The sequence below is a fragment of the Microcaecilia unicolor genome, chromosome 4, assembly GCF_901765095.1.
Source record: "Microcaecilia unicolor chromosome 4, aMicUni1.1, whole genome shotgun sequence".
Classification (NCBI taxonomy): Eukaryota; Metazoa; Chordata; class Amphibia; order Gymnophiona; family Siphonopidae; genus Microcaecilia; species Microcaecilia unicolor.
The window spans coordinates 85,420,020-85,438,543 of NC_044034.1; the positions used below are offsets into that span (position 1 = coordinate 85,420,020).

The 18,524-nt window shown below is 40.6% G+C and overlaps 1 protein-coding gene across 1 annotated transcript in view; it reads right to left on the reverse strand.

The window, feature by feature from the left end:
• Positions 1-18,524, reverse strand: part of TRPC4 (transient receptor potential cation channel subfamily C member 4) — a 457,082-nt gene that overhangs the window by 301,842 nt on the left and 136,716 nt on the right. The window contains exon 2 of the mRNA XM_030200405.1: positions 10,813-11,214. Coding sequence (XP_030056265.1) covers positions 10,813-11,190 — 378 coding nt within the window. The 5' untranslated portion in view covers positions 11,191-11,214. The remainder of the gene's footprint in view (positions 1-10,812; positions 11,215-18,524) is intronic.

The window sequence follows — 18,524 nt, forward strand, 5'->3', positions numbered from 1 at the left end:
AGGGATACTTTCTTTTTCCTTTGGTACTAGATATATGAAGGTACATTTCCTTTTATTTAACTTGTGCAGATCTGAGTTCAGGAAGGATTAGTTTCCATTAATTTACCTATTTTTACTTTATCTGCCAAAAACATTTGTGTTCAAGACAGTGAAACAATATATATATTTGCTCAAATGATTTAGACTCTTGTGTGTGTATCAAATAAATATTAAATGTGAACAAGTAAAATATTTGCAGGAGAAACATGACCTTAATTTTAGTGTTCACTGGGCTAGCAAATTAATTGTAGTCTGCGAGTTGATTAATTGCAGTGGAATTAGTCGATTTCCTAGCTATGATATGCAACAAGAAGTCAAGTGGAATTCGATTGAACATGGAACATGACATTTTGTTATCATAACCCAATAGAAAAAATGATTATTTGCCCTGCAAATCAGAAACATATTTGTTTATGCTGATCAGTCTAAATATGTTTATATATTGTAGTGTTATATGCTCAAATTATGGGCTCAACTAAATAGAAATATCTGGTGGTATCAAACTGCTCTATCACAAATTTGGAAGAAAAGTGATTATAGTATTTTTAGAAATGTGGAAGGCCAGGGCTGGCTCAACCAATACACAAGACTAGGTAGGGCCAGAAGCTTCTGGATCACCACAGATAAACTTTAGTTAAAGCAGGATAGTAGGTCCTGACAGCCACACAAATTCAGGGGTCCTTTTACAAAGGTGGGCTACTGTATGTAGTATGCGCTAATGATTAGTGTACACTAAACGCTAGACACAGCCATAGGAATATATGGGCATCTCTAGCGTTTAATGGAAGCATATTTAATCACGCACAAAGGGGGTCTTTTACTAAAGCTTAGCTTGAGTTAACTGCAGCAGGGACTATTTTATTTTTATGGGTCCTGCTGCAGATAACTTGAGCTAAGCTTTAGTAAAAGACGCCTTAAAAATGCTAGTGTGCCTTTGTAAAAGGACCCCTCAATGAACTATTAGTGTATGCTTTTACCTGCAAGAAGGGTGACCAATTGTCAAATAGTCTAATTATCCAGATTTTTCAGGGAGGAGTGCAATTAGGGTGATCATGATTGAGGAGGCTAAGGGTTTAAAGGTTAATTGGGAGGGGAGGGGTGTAAGGCTAAAGATTTGCCCTAATGTTCTAGCACAAACCCTATGCATTGAAAAAGATCTACATTGGTTTATTTTGAACTTTTTTCCTTGATTTTTGATTTTGGTTTGTTTCACACTTTCATGTTGCTATTTTTTAATGCATATAAATCAATGGTACGTACTTTAATGCACTTTAAAATGATTTTATGAGCACTTATTTTAAAAGAGAGGTTAAGGAACTAAATGCATGCTATTGAATGAATCTCTCTAGTATTAAGTATTCTTTTTTTTTAATTAATAACCAAAGTCATTCCTCTCTAAGAGGCCCTTTTACCAGTAGCATAGCCAGAGCTCAATTTCTGGGTGGGTCTGGAAGTGACCTGGGTGGGCAAGGCCCTTGCATTTCTTCTCCACCTGCTACAGACACTCCTTCCCCCAAAGTGGTAAAAAAAGAAATACTTTGGCTGACAGGGATCCCAAAGCCTTACCAACTGAAGAATCATCTCTGGAGCTCCCGAACAGTCTCAAATCTGGAACAGTCAACAGCATGCTTCCAGACACTGCCAATGACCCCCTGCACATGCTTAGTTCTTGCACATGAACTGAGCATGTGTGGGGTCTGTCAGTGTCGGTGGCTGGAGATGCGCCACTGATTACCCTGGGTTTGATGGAAGATGAAGAAGCAGACATGGTGGAGAGTAGGTAAAAAGATGCCCAAAATGGCTGTGTTTCGCCTAGTGGGACTGCTTCAGGGGCAAAAAACGGTTGTGTCGGACATCCTTTTACTCACTCTCTCCAATAAAGGCTTGTAACTTCATCTTTCACTGTCTCCTTCTTCATCTTCCATTTTACTGGAACTAGAAGACCACTTGTCCATCTGCTTTTTAGGACCTACCTTGGGTTTGAGACAGTTCGGGGGACTCTGTAAAGGACTCTTCAGTTGGTGGGGCTTTGGGATCCCCACCAACTACACTGACTATGTGCACCTTTGCCAGATTTAGGCGCTCACATTTATCAACAGGTAACCGAACAGCAAAGTCCCATGAGGAAAATAACAGTAAACAAAGGAAGTGCCTGCAAATACATCAGACATAGACCTGATGTAACTGTGGGTGCCGTATACAAGGGAAGTGGGAACTTAGGAAGGCTAGACAAACCTCAGGATTAATAAAATCAAATATTTATTGCTCTGGTGTATATATAAATAGAATAAACATAAATTCACTATATAAAATCAAATGTATGTAAAACAATACATAGCAAAATAATATCAGTACTTAAAAATTGGCATTTCACAATACATGTAAAGTCAGTGCTCTAGACTCGACACGGCACCATGTTTTGGCATATAACCTGCCTGCTTCAGGAGTCTGGCAATGGGTAATTAGTGTCAAATGATAATGCCGGGTGAGAAAAGTAAAAAGGTTTTTAGAAAGACCGTGCATACAGGAACTGATGCACTATGTGATCACCGAAGGTATCAGAAATGCAAAAAAAGTACTCCAAATGCGTGAGATGAAGTGTAGTGCTGATGTTTAAATTAAACTGGTCAATATTGAGCTGGTGTCAGTCAGCATTTAAAAAAAAATGCTGACTACCAAGGGTTGAGTTAACCCCCGATATTAAGTACTAGCACTTATGCGGGTATCGAGACTGGAATATTCAAGCTCTGGACAGGCTCTGGGTGCATTTGAAATACAACCGAGTAGATGTGACATTCAACCTGCTACCTGGTTAGATATCTCCAGTCAGTCAGGTTTTCAGGATATCTACAATGAACATTCATGAAATCGATTTGCAAGTACTGCCTCCTTAGTATGCAAATCTACCTCATATATATTCATTGTCAATATCCAGAACCTTTTACTTTTTAATCTCTCCAACTGTGCAGCTGCTCTATGACATCATCTAATTCCTTCGATCACCAGCCCTGTTGTCCAGCCTATTCCATAATTCCCTGTGGTCAGATTCATGTGCATTTTTCTTCACTCAACGTGTAATTAAACTCTGGAATTCGTTGCCAGACAATGTGGTAAAGGTGGTTAGCTTAGTGGAGTTTAAAAATGGTTTGGATGACTTTCTAAAGGAAAAGTCCATAGACCGTTATTAAATGGACTTGGGGAAAATCCACTATTTCTGGGATAAGCAGTATAAAATGTTTTGTACTTTTTGGGATCTTGCCAGGTATTCGTAATCTGGTTTGGCCACTGTTGGAAACAGGATGCTGTGCTTGATGGACATTTGGTCTTTCCCAGTATGGCAATACTTATTGTGCATCCTCATGTTGCTGCCAAAGAATAAAAGTCATTTGCTCAATGTAATAGTGTGGTTGGTTATTTCTCTTCTAGTTATTAACATTTGTTTGTGCTGTATCGGTTTACTTAGCTCCAAGGAATGGTATCAATCAAGCATTAAATCAGAAAGAGCTGGACAAGAATTTAGATCACAATTCAGGCAAAGAATACTGTGCCAGTCCTTGTTCAGAGTGACTAACAGGGATTATTTTTGTCTCGGAGGAGGGGTGGCTTGTGTATGAAGGGAATCCGGAAGCTAGTTGGGTTTTCAGTGACCCAATGTACTACCAGTGCTCATTATCTGGCATATATAAACAAATAAACTAAAAACTATTATTGAGGTCTAAACATACTTTGGGCTTAAGGAACTATTTCTATTATCATACCATATTAAACCCACAATTGCCCTAATATTTATCGGTTTTTATATAATCGATATTTTAATTAATATTTTAGTGTTCAGTATAATAGTGATGCTGTGCCTTTTACTGGACGTACATACCTTGAGAAACGCCTTAGGATCATTTCCACATCACTGCACCACCCTCCCTGCCTATTATATAAAAACAATAAATATTAGGAAAATTGTGGTTTTAAATATAGTATGCTAATATATAAACATATACCAGTGATCCTGTTTATGTTGATGTATCTACAATAAGTCAAAGTGAACACACACACAAAAGAAAACCAATGGGAAAGAGTTGAAATTTGGGGGGGGAAAAAGGGAAATAAAAGAGAATATATTCTGAGGCTTTGCATGAGAATGCTTTCAGATACATCCAACATAGCTGCTACTATCAGTAATAGCATCATGTGTCTCTTTATTCATGTTTATCAATGATATCCTCCTCCTCCTCATCATAAGAATAACAGTCTAGTACAGACATAAACTTCTCATTCCAGCCAATCAAGCCCCCAGCAAGAGGAGAAAAGACTACAGTCACAGTAGGGAAAAAAATTACTCCAGTACTGTAGCCAAAATACTAAAACTCCCTGATTTAGCAAACAGATCATCCCCTACTTTCCCTAGTCATTCTGCAGAGAATCTGGGGGCAAACAAATAAAAGCTGGAGGTATTATAGCAGCGAGCGGGGAAAAATGCAACTAGGAGAATGGCTAAGATGGAAAACAGTAAAAGTGACACAGACAAGCAGTTTCATCCAGGATTATAGTAGACAACGTTGATGACAGTGGTGAAGTAATGACACCAGCACTGATTTGCAAGCAGCAGTAGCAAAGGGTCTGAGCTAGAATGGCCTGCAACATCAATCAGGGAGAAAAACAAAAGGATGTCCATTTCATTAGCATGTATTCAATTTGTTAGTGTGTCTCAAAAATTGTAGAGTGGGTAAAATAGATTTTATGCACTTTAACCTTCAAATGACTAGGGATGTGCTGGCAAAAAAAACAAAACAAAATCAAACATCATTTTGTTTAATTTCCTATGGGGTCCTTTTACCAAGCTGCAGGAAAAGGGGCCCTGTGCTAGTGGTGGGGCCATTTTTCTCACGCACCAAGGCCCTTTTTACTGCAGCAGGTAAAAAAGCCCCCAGCACACATGGCCATGCTTTAAGAAAACTCTTACTGCATGGTCATGCGGCAGGGAGCCCTTACTGACACTCATTGAGATGGCGACTGGGGCTCCTGCGCTAACCCAGTGGAAACCGCGCAGCACACTGTAATGCCCGATTACCGCTGGGCTATCGCCGCGCAAACCATTTCTGGGGGTGTTCTCCCCCCCCCCAGGAAATGGGGCGCACTCAGGGCGGGACTACCGCCAGTGGCAGTAGTCCCGGAACAGCAAGTGGTAACCTCGCGTGGAGCTTACCACCACTCTGTAAAAGGGCCCCTATGTCATTTTGTTTTGTTTCATTTTTATAATTTAATATTTTTAGGGTACAACTGGACAAGAACGATAACTGAAGTAATAGGTAACAAGCTCAGAGATGGGGTATAAAATGCTCAAATCAGCTCTGAGCTAGTTACTGCTAGTTTAAGATTAGCACCTTTACAAGGGTTTGCTAGGGATAGGCTGTGTCAGGTTCTCAGGTTCAGAACCCAAGAGGACGGACTCTGGAGCAAACGTGAGCCCTTGGGCTGCTGACGAGGAGTGACAGCAGCAGGCAAAAACTCACCAACCAACACTGGGCTAGCACACCGGCACAGGCAAGGACTGCAGGCACCGCCCAGCGAGCCGGAACACACGGACTGGAGTACACCGGACTGGTCCGCACTGGACTGGCACACACCGCACTGGAACACACTGGACCAGAACCCACTGAACTGGAGTACCCCGGACTGGTCCACACTGCTTCACCTGCACTTAGCCACTAACCCCCCCAGGAGTTGAGCCCCTGGGTTCGAGTGGCCGGCAGGACTTACTGGATAGAGGATAACCCCGGGACCAGGATACTAGAACAAGCTGGAAACAGAAGTGCTCCTAGGTACTAAACTAAAAGGGGTGCTCCTTACAGTAAACCAATGGAAGAATTCCTAAGCACTACTAACAGAAGTGCTCCTAAGCACTAAACTAAAGCAGTGCTCCACAGCACTAAACTACCAAAGATGCTTCCTAAGCACCAAACCAACAGAAGTGCTTCCAAAGGGAAAGCAGGGGATCCACAAGGGAAAAGCAGGAATGCTAAACACATAAGCTAACACAGGTGCTCCTAAGCACCAAGCTACATCAGTGCTCCACAGCACTAAACTACCAAAGGTGCTTCCTAAGCACCAAACCAACAGAAGTGCTTCAAAAGGGAAAGCAGGGGAGCCACCAGGGAAAAGCAGGAAAGCTAAACACAAGTCAAAAGTGCACACTGCACCCACACTAACCTGGACCTTAGCAAATGCAAGCAGGGAAGCTAGACACAAAGTCAGAAGTGCACACTGCACCACCCCTACCTAAAGCAAATGACAAGCAAACGTTGCAAAGGCCCTGAAGGGAAGAACACCACTTCCTTATCAAGGCCCTGCCTGATGATGTCACAACTACCAGACACAGGCAGCCAGCATACTGCAACACAGAGAGGCTTAACCCACACAGCTGCAGTATAGTGAAGTAATTAGAACTATGCTGGGAGCCATAGGAGCCAACGTTTCAAAATTATTGGGGGTGCTAAGCCCAGAAGAAATAACCCCTCCCTGGACACATTCAATTAATATTCTCTATATTGGGGGTGCTCAAGCACCCACAGCACCCACAGAGTCGGCTCCTATGTGGGAGCAGCCAGCATACAGAGACAGAGCTAACTCAGGCAACACACATAGGTGCAGTATAGTGAAGCAATTAGAGCCATACTGCTGGGAGCAGCCAGCACACAGAGACAGAGCTAGTTCAGAAAGGACAGACAGAAGAAACAGAAGCCAGCTAAGAAGCTGACCCCCAGAAATAAGGTAGGTCTGGGAGGGGTCACAGCCACAATCGTGACAGTACCTCCCCCTCAAGGCTCCCGTATCCCCATGGGAGCTCCAGGTCTCCAGAGAAAATTCAGGTCTCCATGGGTAACTGTGATGAAATCCTTACCAATGGGTCTCAAAACAGACCTGGACTACTGGACAGGAAGTAGCAAGTAAATCTGGAACTTGAAAACTAGAGTAGCTCTGGCAGCCACGAGGCTCTTTAGGACAGCTGCTAGGCAGGATCAAAGTTCTGGATGCAACACGCGGAATCATATTCAAAAGGAACCCTCTCCTGAAGGAATCCGCAAGTTCTTCGATCTCCTGGTACTCCAATGTAACAGCCGGAACTGGGCAAGAGCCAACACCCATCCTGGCCTCTGAAGCCAGACAGGAACTTGAACTGGACTTCAGACTGGACCTTGCCTCTTGGTCGCAGCTGGAACTCAGAAGGGATTCAACATCTTGGCTGAAATGGGAACTTGGAGTAGACTCAGCATCTTGACCGGAGCTGCCACTCACACCGGACTCAGCAGCATCTTGCCTGGACCTGCTGCAACTCGATCCGGACTCAGCATCTTGACCGGAGCTGCAACTCACACCAGACTCAACGTCTTGGCCTTATTCTTCACACTGCCACTCGATTCGGACTCAGCAGCATCTTGCCTGGACCTGCTGCAACTCGATCCAGACTCAGCATCTTGGCCGGGACTGCAACTCGATTCGGACTCAGCATCTTGGCCGGGACTGCAACTCGATTCGGACTCAGCAGCATCTTGTCTGGACCTGCTGCAACTCGATCCGGGACTACTAAGCGGTGGAAATTGCCCTGTCTCTATCACGATATTAAGATAGTCTGTTAAGGGCCCCAGTATCTGTGGGCTCAACAATTTGTAAAATTCCACCGAAAGGCCGTCAGGTCCTGGTGCCGAGTGAAGCTTGAGTGCACCAATGGCTTTTTGGAGTTCCTTAGCCCCAATCGGTTTATTTATTTATTTTATTGCATTTGTATCCCACATTTTCCCACCTATTTGCGGGCTCAGTGTGGCTTACAATACAAGGAAGCCCTACGATCTAACGGGACTGAGCCCATGTTCACTTTATTCAAATATGTCCTGATGGCATCCCGTAACTCCGACCCCTCCCGTTCTCCTGCATAGAGGGCAGCAAAGTGAGAGTGAAAAATCTGTGATATTTCTTGAAGACTTGTGGTCACCTCCCCTGTGTTTTTCCGAATGGCTGGAATAAAATGGGGTTTACGAGTACCTTTTATCAGCCTAGCCAGCATCCCTCCTGCTTTATCTCCATGTCTATATAATCTATATTTTCTATATAGAAGGGAGCGGGACGTGCGCTCATGTATTAGACTGTTAAGCGCTGTTCGTGTGGCCATGAGAAGTTCATATTGAATCTGAGATGGTCGCTTACTGTATTGCCTTTTTGCGGCTTTCAGCTTTCTCTCTAATTCTATTATTCCTTGTGTTGTTTGCCTGTTCCTTATACAGCGGCATTATAATATTCCTGTTTTATTCTCTATTCCTTTCCTAACAATTCTCAACATTCTGTTTGCTTTTTTTGTCTGCTGTCACACACTGAGCAGAAGATTTGAATGTATTTTCCACAATGACATGTAAATTCTTTTCCTTAATGGTGTCGAACTTAGCATCAAGTAACTATGATTTGGATTATTCTTCACAATCCCCCAAATGCTATATATGGCACCTTAAGTTGTGGGCGCTAGTTTGGCCACATGGCCAAATTGCGCACACAACTTAATTAACAAGCCAATCAGGCTGATAATTGGTACTTCAATTAGAATTTACGTGCACAACTTTCTAGGTGTATTCTATAATGTGGTGCATGTCAATTCCTATGCATGCAGTCGTAAAGGGGGTGTGGCCATGGATGTGGAATGGACAGGTTGTGGGCGTTTCAAAAAACTATGCACACTATTATGAAATACACCCAATCTGCGTCTAACTTAGGCATAGGTATTTAGGCCTGGTTTTAGGTGGCCTAAATGGGTGCGCCTAAATTTTAGTTGCAAGAATAGCATGTGAGCATATTCTATAAACTATGTGTAACTTTAGGCATCATTTATAGAATCATACTAACCACATGGTTTTCCAGTGCCAATTTTTAAGAATTTGGCCCAAAACGCTTCACGTTGCAGTTGTCCATGTTAAATTTCATTTGCCATTTTGATGCTCAGTCTTCCAGTGTCCTCCTGAAATTTGTTGCAGTCTGCATGTACTTTAACAACTTTGAACAGTCTGGGATCACCTTACTCATTGTTCCCATTTCCAAAATCATTTATAAATATGTGCAAAATGTGTTCTTAAGACTAATGTTAAACGCTTCCATTTTTCCTGTTTTCAATAATAAGTTTTGATTCACAAAGAAGTGAAGATTTTTTGACTGGAGATTTGTTCAGGCATTTATAAAAAATTTAAAATAACATTTCAATGGAGGTTTTAGGCCAGTGACAGAAATAAGTCTGCTGTGAGTGGGGTGAATCTGGTTAAATAAATACATACTAGTAATTGAACCGCACAGTTTAAGACAGCTGAGGTCTTTTCCTCTATTGTTTTTGACATCACAATATTATATTGATATGAATGGTGTTAAATAAATGAAGATGGAGGGTTACATTAAGCTCCACTGATTTGTTTTTGTTAAGAATAAGGGCATATACATGCATTTTATAAAGTACATGAATAAGTGCCAATCTCAGTCAGTCTCCATCTATTCTGTATCCCAGGAATGCTTATACATGTATTTCTCAGTATAAACCTTTTCTGTGCAATTTACTAAGAGCCTACTTGAGCACTTAAAATATTTTAATCGTTTTTAAACCCCATGGAAGTCACTGACCATTGTCCCTATATGTTTTCAGCACTTTTTTATTTAGACCAGAGGTGGACAACCATAATGCTTGAGGACCACAATCCGGTTGGGTTTTCAAGATTTCCACAATGAAAATGCATGAGATCTATTTGAATACAATGGAATCAGTACATGCAACTCAAACTCTTGCTTATTCATTTCGGAACTCTTGAAAACCTGACAGGACTGTGGCCCCCGTGGTTGCCCACCCCTGGTCTAGAGCTTAAATCTGGCCTTACTACATAAACAGAACTTTTGAGTATTTTAAAGGCATTTTTAGTTCTCAAGGACAGAATAAAGCTGTACTATCTAAAGTATGTACCACATATCCTTTAGTCCAACAGTAGACATCAATACATTTTAGGTGATTTTCATAAAACCAGTAGGATTACACACGCAATTAAATTTCATTTCAAATATGTAGCACCTTCTAAACGTTTGAAGCCAAGGTGAACCAGTGATGTGTTAGAAATGGTTAAGCCTCTAGAAATTAATTAAAATGTTATGCTTTGGAACAGAGTGGAGGAGTAGCTTTGCACTTGCACTGACTATAGAGGTTTTGGGAAGCACCCAGAAGTTATGGAGGTAGAGACAATATTCAGTGCCACACCTGCATAGCTCACTATGCAAAGCTAGAACAACCTTTTGTGCGGTTCTACATGCCCCGTGAGCTATACAGATAACTGGCCATTGCCTGTATAGCTCCCGAGTCCGGCTCAGACTGCCCAGCACTAGCTGGTGCCAGATTTTCAGTGGTACTCTGTGGTTAAGTGCTGCTGAAAATCAGGACAGTGATCCACTTGCCATGATTTAACTGGGCAGGAACCTTTCTTTCCCAATTAAATCATTGTGAATATTGACCCTTTATATTATAAGCTCTCCAGGAACAGGGAAATGAATATCTGATGTAACTCACATTGACCTGCTACTGAAAAGACAGCCAATCAGGTTTTTCTTTGAAAAAAGCATATTCGGTGAGCATGACAAAATTATTCTTGAAAACAAAGTTAACCAATTTGTTGTAGAGCTTTTGCTTAAGTTCACAGTACAACCCTTTATTATTCCTGCATGAAGATATCCGAATGTCAGGCAAGCAAAAGAGAATTCTGCACTAACCTGTTTCTCCCCCCTGGGCTTTTTGTGATTTAGCAGCAGCTCCACAGCTCCGACCACCTCCTTCCTTATAGCGTGCAACAGAGCGTCTCCAACATAGACATTAAAGCTTAAAAGCAGTTCGATGAGTTCAAGATTTTCATTCTCAATGGCGATGAGGAGAGCAGTCCTTCCAAGAGGATCAATGCAATTAATATTGATTTTGAAATAAATTTCAGCTTCCACAAGGGCCTGCTTCACGCTGGCAAAATCTCCTTTCTCCACGGCTATTAAGTAAGCCTTCTCTGCTGGAGAGAGTTCAGACTCTGAGCGCACTATACGTAGTGGAATACGATCTCTGTACGGTGCATTGATGCTCCTTTTGTAGTATAACTGGGACATGTTTTATGGCACGTTATATCGTCTCTGAAAAGAAAAAAATCATTTGTTTTACAATATTTTTGAAATAACCTATTGATAAAGAGACTATCAATTTAATATTTTAGTAAAGTTCTAGTAAAACAAATAGAAGCACAAAAGGGCTTTCAAGACTGGAACAATCAAGAATCCAGTAGACCTGACACAGGCTTTGTTTGTGCGCACATGTGCCTGCATCAGGGGGTCAAATGCAGTCAAATATCTCAAAAAGGTCACGAATATTACTTATCTTCAAATGAACATGCTGAAATGCAATCAAAAATACAAGGATACACATTCTGAAACACCGCATCTAGGATCACATAGTCAAAAACGGAAATTTGACTGCATTTGACCCCTGACGTAGGCGCATGTGCGCCGAAACACGGCTCGTGTCATGCCTATTTATTAAAGATACTTGGTTGTTCCAGTCCTGAAGGCCCTTTTGTGTCTCTTTTTGTTTTATCTTTGCTTGTGTACTTTTGACCCTCTCTTTTGCTACCCAGTAAAGTTTTAGTAGCCATATTGGCTTTAGAGATCTGGATGACTTCTAAAGCTTCTGTACTAAACAGCCATTGGCAGCCCCTGCCATAGGTGACAGAATGTGCCACACAAAAGCAAATGGCTCAGCAAGCAAGACCCTTAAGTTCAGAATTAGAAATCTTGGTTAGACTGGAGGTGCCTGGCATTCACTTGCGTTGGCACTCTGTGCTGATTTGCACAAGGCCAATTGCAAAGTCCCAGCAACTGGGATATCATAGGGTGACAGATGCATGGCAGGGTAATGTAAGTAGGAGATATATTTCCAGAACTGTATGCAAATCTGTCTGGGGCCTGTGACTCTGGGCAAGTCACTTAATCCTCCATTTCCCCAGGTACAAAATAAGTACCTGTATATAATATGTAAACTGCTTTGATTGTGACCATAGAAAGGCAGTGAATCAAATCCCATCCCCTTTCCCTTTTTTGTAAAGAAGCCTTCAGTGCCATGAAAAACAGGACATTAGAGAGAGAGAGAGAGAGAGAGAGAGACTATTGGAAAATACCCTCCTCACTTAGACTAGAGAGGGGGAGACCAAAAATTGAGAATTACAGCAATGAGCATGATACAGACAGCACAAGATAAAGGCAGGCAGGGAGAAAACAAGGATATTGTTATTTTACAAGATTTTAATGATATCATTTTCAACCACTTTTAGGGCAGTGTTTAGACTGGCCATGGAACGTACAGGGTTTCCTTTTAAAAATACTGCTAACTGTAGGCTTTGAAACAGATGCAAATATATGCAGTGAAGGTATACAGAAAACTTTCAAAATGAGTCCCAAGCACACCTTTCTTCCCTTGACCTCTTTCCACCCCGACTCCACCCTTTTTTGCCAGTATGGCAAGATGAGCTTGTACATAGGTAAACATATTTTCTATGGCTCCAATATTCAGCCTGCAGAGGAGAACAATTTTTAAGCTGCTGACAGCCACAGGCTGAATTAAGCTCAGATATTTGATGCCGGGATTTAGGTCAGTGCAATTTCCTGGCAGTTATCTGGGCACTGGCCAATATTCAGACCAGTGCCCGATTAGCTTGGCAGATAAAGTTAGAACAGCCTTTTTGCTGTCCTAACTTTATATGCCTTCTTAACTGGTTAGGAGACTGAGTATCACCGCCAACTGATTAAGTGCCAGCTCCACCCACAGACCACTCTGGCACTAACTAAGCAGTAGTCCAATGAGAAGTAGAGGGTGACACAAATGACAATCAGACAATGGAAATGAACTCAAAGGGTCTTTATTGAAAGCACCAGCTTTACAGACCGGACATGGGTCGTGTTTCGGTGGGCACAGCCACCTGCATCAGGGGCCGCAGATTAAACTGCATAAAACAAATAGCATCAGACACAATATATATAAATCATTGGACATATAAGCAAACATCTGGTGTATTCATTCTTAAAAAATCATTTCATGCTAATCAAACTCAAAAAACTTTAAAAAGGAGAGTCATTAAAACTATATCCCTTTAAAAAAAATTATTTTAAAAGAACCATACTCAAGTATAAATAAAAATAAATAAATAAATAAATAAATAAAAACGTTTAAATAAATGTAAAAAGATATACAAGTATCCCACCAGATGTTTGTTTATATGTTCAATGATTTTTATATATATTATATCTTATGCTATTTATTTATGTTTTATGCAGTTTAATTTGCGACCCCTGATACAGGTAGCTGTGCCCACCGAAACACAGTCCATATCTTTCAATAAAGACCCTTTGACTTCATCCAATGGCTGATTGTCATTTGTGTCACTCTTTACTTTTCTTTGGACTACTGGTGTACGGACGTAGAGGTCGGTTCTCCTGTTATTTTTTCTGATACTAAGTAGTAAAAAGGAATCAGTGAGGTAGATCCAAAGAGGATAACAAAGAAGTCTTTATTAGAGATGCCTAATAAAGACTTTTTGTTATCCTTCTTGGATCTACCTCACTGTTTTCTTTTTACTGCTCACAGTTTCGTGAGGTTTGTTCCTCCTTTGTGGTTGTTTCGTTTTTCTGATACTAACCAGGCAGTGTCATTGGCATTTCATCTGTCACCCTATCATATCCCAGTTGCTGGGAATTACAAACGGCCTTGTGCAAGGCAGCTCATATTCTTACCGCTTAACCCATCCTGGATATCAACCCTTATATATATTATTTTGGCAACACATGTAGAAATTGTTACACCAATAAAAAAGTCCGAGTCAGAAGCCGCCACTAGATTGAGAGAAAGAAAGAGAAGCTGCTATCATTGTGCCCTGTTTCTATTTACCTTGAGCCTCTCCTTCATACAGCCTTTTCTCTATGTGAAATTTCTGAACTTCAAGCTGGCATAGAAGGTGAAAGTTGGCACTTTGGGGCCCTTTTACTAAGCCACGTAAGCATTTACGCGTGCCCAACGCATGCCAAGATGGAATTACCGCCCGGTTACTGTGTGGCTCTTGCAGTAATTTCACTTTTGCCGCGCGTCCAATATGCATGGCTGAAAAATTTATTTTCAGATGGGCGTATCGAACGCGCGCCATGGCATTTGATGCGCGTAGGTCATTACTGCCTGGTTACCATGTGAGACTTTACCATTAGGTCAATGACTGGCGGTATGGTCGCAGACCCAAAGTGGATACACGGCGATTTTGATTTTGCCGCACATCCATTTTCGGCAAAAAATTTTAAAAGGCCTTTTTTACAGGCGCCCAAAACCCGCACCTACACTACTGCAAGCCATTTTTTTTAGCTCACCTTAGTAAAAGGATGCTTTTGTTTCCTAAAATGTTTTCTTTTCTCCCACGTTTAAATTGTGCTCAACCACTCACTACATATGTAAAATCTATGATATACAACTACTTTGATAATATTTTGAGGGCATTGACCACATCACTGTACTGGACTATCAGCATACTGGCATTTGATAATGACATATGACATTATGTCATGTCATAGTGTATTGGCACATCATCACAGCTGATGGTACATCAACATGTCAATACAACAGGATGCCAGTGTATTGTTTTTTTTCACCAGAGGACTTTTAACACATCACCATAGGTTTGGATCACTGATATGAAATTTCAAGTCTTTATAGGCACAATTATAGAGTGTTTACAGTAGATCTTCATTCCAGAAAAGAAAGATTAATTTTTATCTGCATCAGGTATAGTCTTATACTTTTGATGGAATAGTCCTCCAAACCCTCCTGGATGGAGACACACACAGCTGTACCCACATATGCTGAAAAACAAGGACACAAGCTCCTTTCTACTCAAAGTATGTTATTTTAATCATCTAGAAACCAGCTTGATTTTCAGCAATCAAATGGGTTCTTTGAAAAGAAATTTTAAATTAGTCCATAAATTCTTAATCTAGCAAAATTCCAAAGGACCCATTTTGCATACCACTCAATCAAACAGTCAACGGCTCTCGAGGGACTGAATACATTTAAAATATTCACAGTTTTTAATATTCACAGTTTTCTGCAGTTTCTTTCTATTTTCTTTCATCAAGCTGCATAAGGGCTTTTAAATATCAGCCAGAATATGTATTTATTAGTTGTTAATATTGCTTGGCTATCATTTTGAAAATAATTTGGTCTAAATATATACTGATTAATGAATGTATTGATTGAAGGAAATGAAAATAAAATATTATTATTTGAATTCTCTTGTTTTCACAGAATCCATGAATTATCACATCTTGCTTAGAAGAACACTTGAAAAGTCTAAAAGCAGTGCAGATGTTATTTGCAAAGATAATGACTGCTTTGGTATGGTACAAGAGGAGGTCAGTATTTCACCATGCTGTGAACTTATAATTTGCATGTTAACTTGGATGTGTATTGAGTGAATCTATCAAGTTTGACACTGCCACTGTGAATATACACATATAAATTGAAATGTCCAGGTTGGAGATTTTGAGTTCTACCTTCTATTTGTGTTTGCCACTTAGATGAATAACTTTTCCCCATGATATTCAGCCCACAACAGTCAGGAGTACTTTTACTAAGGTGCACTGAAAAATGGCCTGCGATAGTGTAGGCATGTGTATTGGGCACGCGCAGATCCATTTTTCAGCGTGCCTGCAAAAAATTCCTTTTTAAAAATTTTTGCCGAAAATGGACATGAGGCAAAATCAAAATTGGCGCAGGTTTATTTTGGGTCTGAGACCTTACCTACTACTACTACAACCGCCAGCCATCGACATAGTGGTAAAGTCTCATACAGTAAACAGGCAGTAATGACCTATGCGCATCAAATGCCACTTGGCACACGTCCGATACATGTGTCCAAAAATAAAATTACCGCAATAGCCACATGGTATTCGGGTACTCCATTTTGCCACGTGATGGGCATGCGTAGACGCTTACGCAGCTCAGTAAAAGGGCCACTTAGTGTTTTTTTAAACAGTGGCTGCTGCAGGCAAAACCAAACACAAAAAAACCCACCAGCTATTCAGAAGTAATATCTGGATAGCGGCTGATACTGAACATCCTTAGGCAGTGCAGACCAATTGTGCTATTTTGTTAGAAATGATATTGAGACCACTAACCAAATAGCAATCCAGATAAAGGGGCCTTTTTACTTAACTGCTTTTAAGTGCTTAACACAGGTTAAAAGGCCTACCACAAAATGTGTTAAAGTGTTTTGTGGTAGTTTGCCTCTTTGCTCGCATTGTGTGCTATTTATTTTTTTAGAAGGGGTGTGGCATGGGTGTGGCAGTTTTATCCAGCTAGTGCAGTGTTTCCCCAAGTCCTGTCCTGGAATACCCCTTTGCCAGTCAAGTTTTTAAGATATCCACAATGAATATGCATGAAAGAGATTCACATATAATGGAGGCAGTGTATGCAAATCAAGTTCATGCATATATATCCTGATATACCTGAAAACCTGACTGGCAAGGGGTACTCCAGGACTGGACTTGAGAAACACTGAGCTACTGCATTCTGATTAGCACATGCTGAGCAGATAAGTGGGAGCACTTAGTGCCTCCTAAATAGGAGGCAGCAGTGCCCTGTGTTATTTATTTAGTTTTTTACAAATGCCAAGCACTAATTGAAAAATTAGAGCGGGCCTGTAAATAGATAAACAAATAATCCTTAATATTACTGCTGTGGTAAGTCTGTGCTTAGCACACAAGAAAGTCCCACATTAGCATGCACTAAGCCCAGATTTTTGTCCAAAGTTAGGACAGCCTTTTTGTTGTCCTAAGCTTATCCAGATAGCTACCCATTTAGCTGTCTGAATATCATGGCTAAATGGTTAACCTCTGGCTCTGCCCAAGCTCTAGCAATGGACTGCCTCAGCACTATCCAGATAGTCCCAAGGTGGTCAGAAGAAATATTTGGTGGCACTGTCTGGTTTGTACCAGTGAATTTCCCTGTCACCGACACTTATCAGAGTAGCAGCTAAGCATAAGTTATCCCCTGAATTCTATAAAATTTGCTAAAAAATTATGCACGCAAATTTGGGTGTGCACCCAAATTGAACCTGGAATTTAATTGAATGAACCAATTATTGTCAATACTTAAGATTTAATTATTGGTGCCAATTGAATTTAATTGGATTTCATTAAAATTTAAACGCATAAATTTTACATGCAGGTCCAAAAAGGGGGCATGGCTATGGGAGGGTGTTGGGCAGTTCAAAGGTGTTCCTTTAATTTATGTGCATTGTTATAGAATAAAGGGGATCTGTGTCTAATTTAGGCATGGGGGATTTACAGCAAGGTTTCATTGATGTAAATGGTCACACCTAAATGTTGTCACGGTTCCCAGCGCTAAGCACTATTCTATAAACGATGCCTAACTTTAAGCATCATTTATAGAATACCACAAAATGCTATTTTATTTGGTGCTGATTTTTTAAGCAACATCCCAAAGTCCGGCCCATTTTTGGATATTCATCCAAAATTATACTTTCAAGTGTCTGTGGACTTTGTAAAAATGCATGTGGTTGTTACTGCGGCTGATTTCATAAGTGTTTTTGAATATCGTCCATGCTTGCGTGGTGCGCGCTGTTTGCACGCCGGAGGACTCTGGCAGGGCTTTGCTTTTTTGCTTGCAGGAATTTGCCAGTTCCTGGGCTGACGCGGACGTCGACTCACATGTGATAATATTCAAACAAACCCTCACAAAGAACAACCATATCTTAAACAATTATTTATTACCAAAATTGGTTATTACTCTATTTACCATTAACTTTCTCTTTACTTCATGTACAATTTCTCATTCATAGTAGATTTTCTAAATGTTAAATATCCATAGGTATCCCAGTATGTTTATGATACTGTATTGTAAAATTGGATTCTTACAAAAAATTACTTTCTTATGCATTATTCTTTATTATGTATCCTATACTGTTTATTGTAAGCCACATTGAACTCAAACTTGTTTGGGATAATGTGGGATATAAATGTCATAAATAAATAAATAAATAAATATGTTCCTAAGTATAATCAAATACCAAGGCAGTAGGGAAGATATCAGAGGTAATGAGAGCCAAATAATAGTTAAAGCAATATTCAGACCCAAAATGCACTGGAAAACAGTTTGCTAGGCAGAATCAGTTTTCTTGTGCATTCACAATTGTCAACTGGAGATAAAATGACTGAAAGATACAGCACAGAAGTGACTAAAGGCTCAATCCACACATTTAGAGGCCAGAAAGGAGGTCATGTGAGGAACTTATTTGAAACGGTCAGCAGCATATTTCAAATGCTATTCTGAGATCCAAAAAGCCGACCTAGATAATGAGCAGAATGAGGCATATGAGGTTGACTGGGCTCCAAGA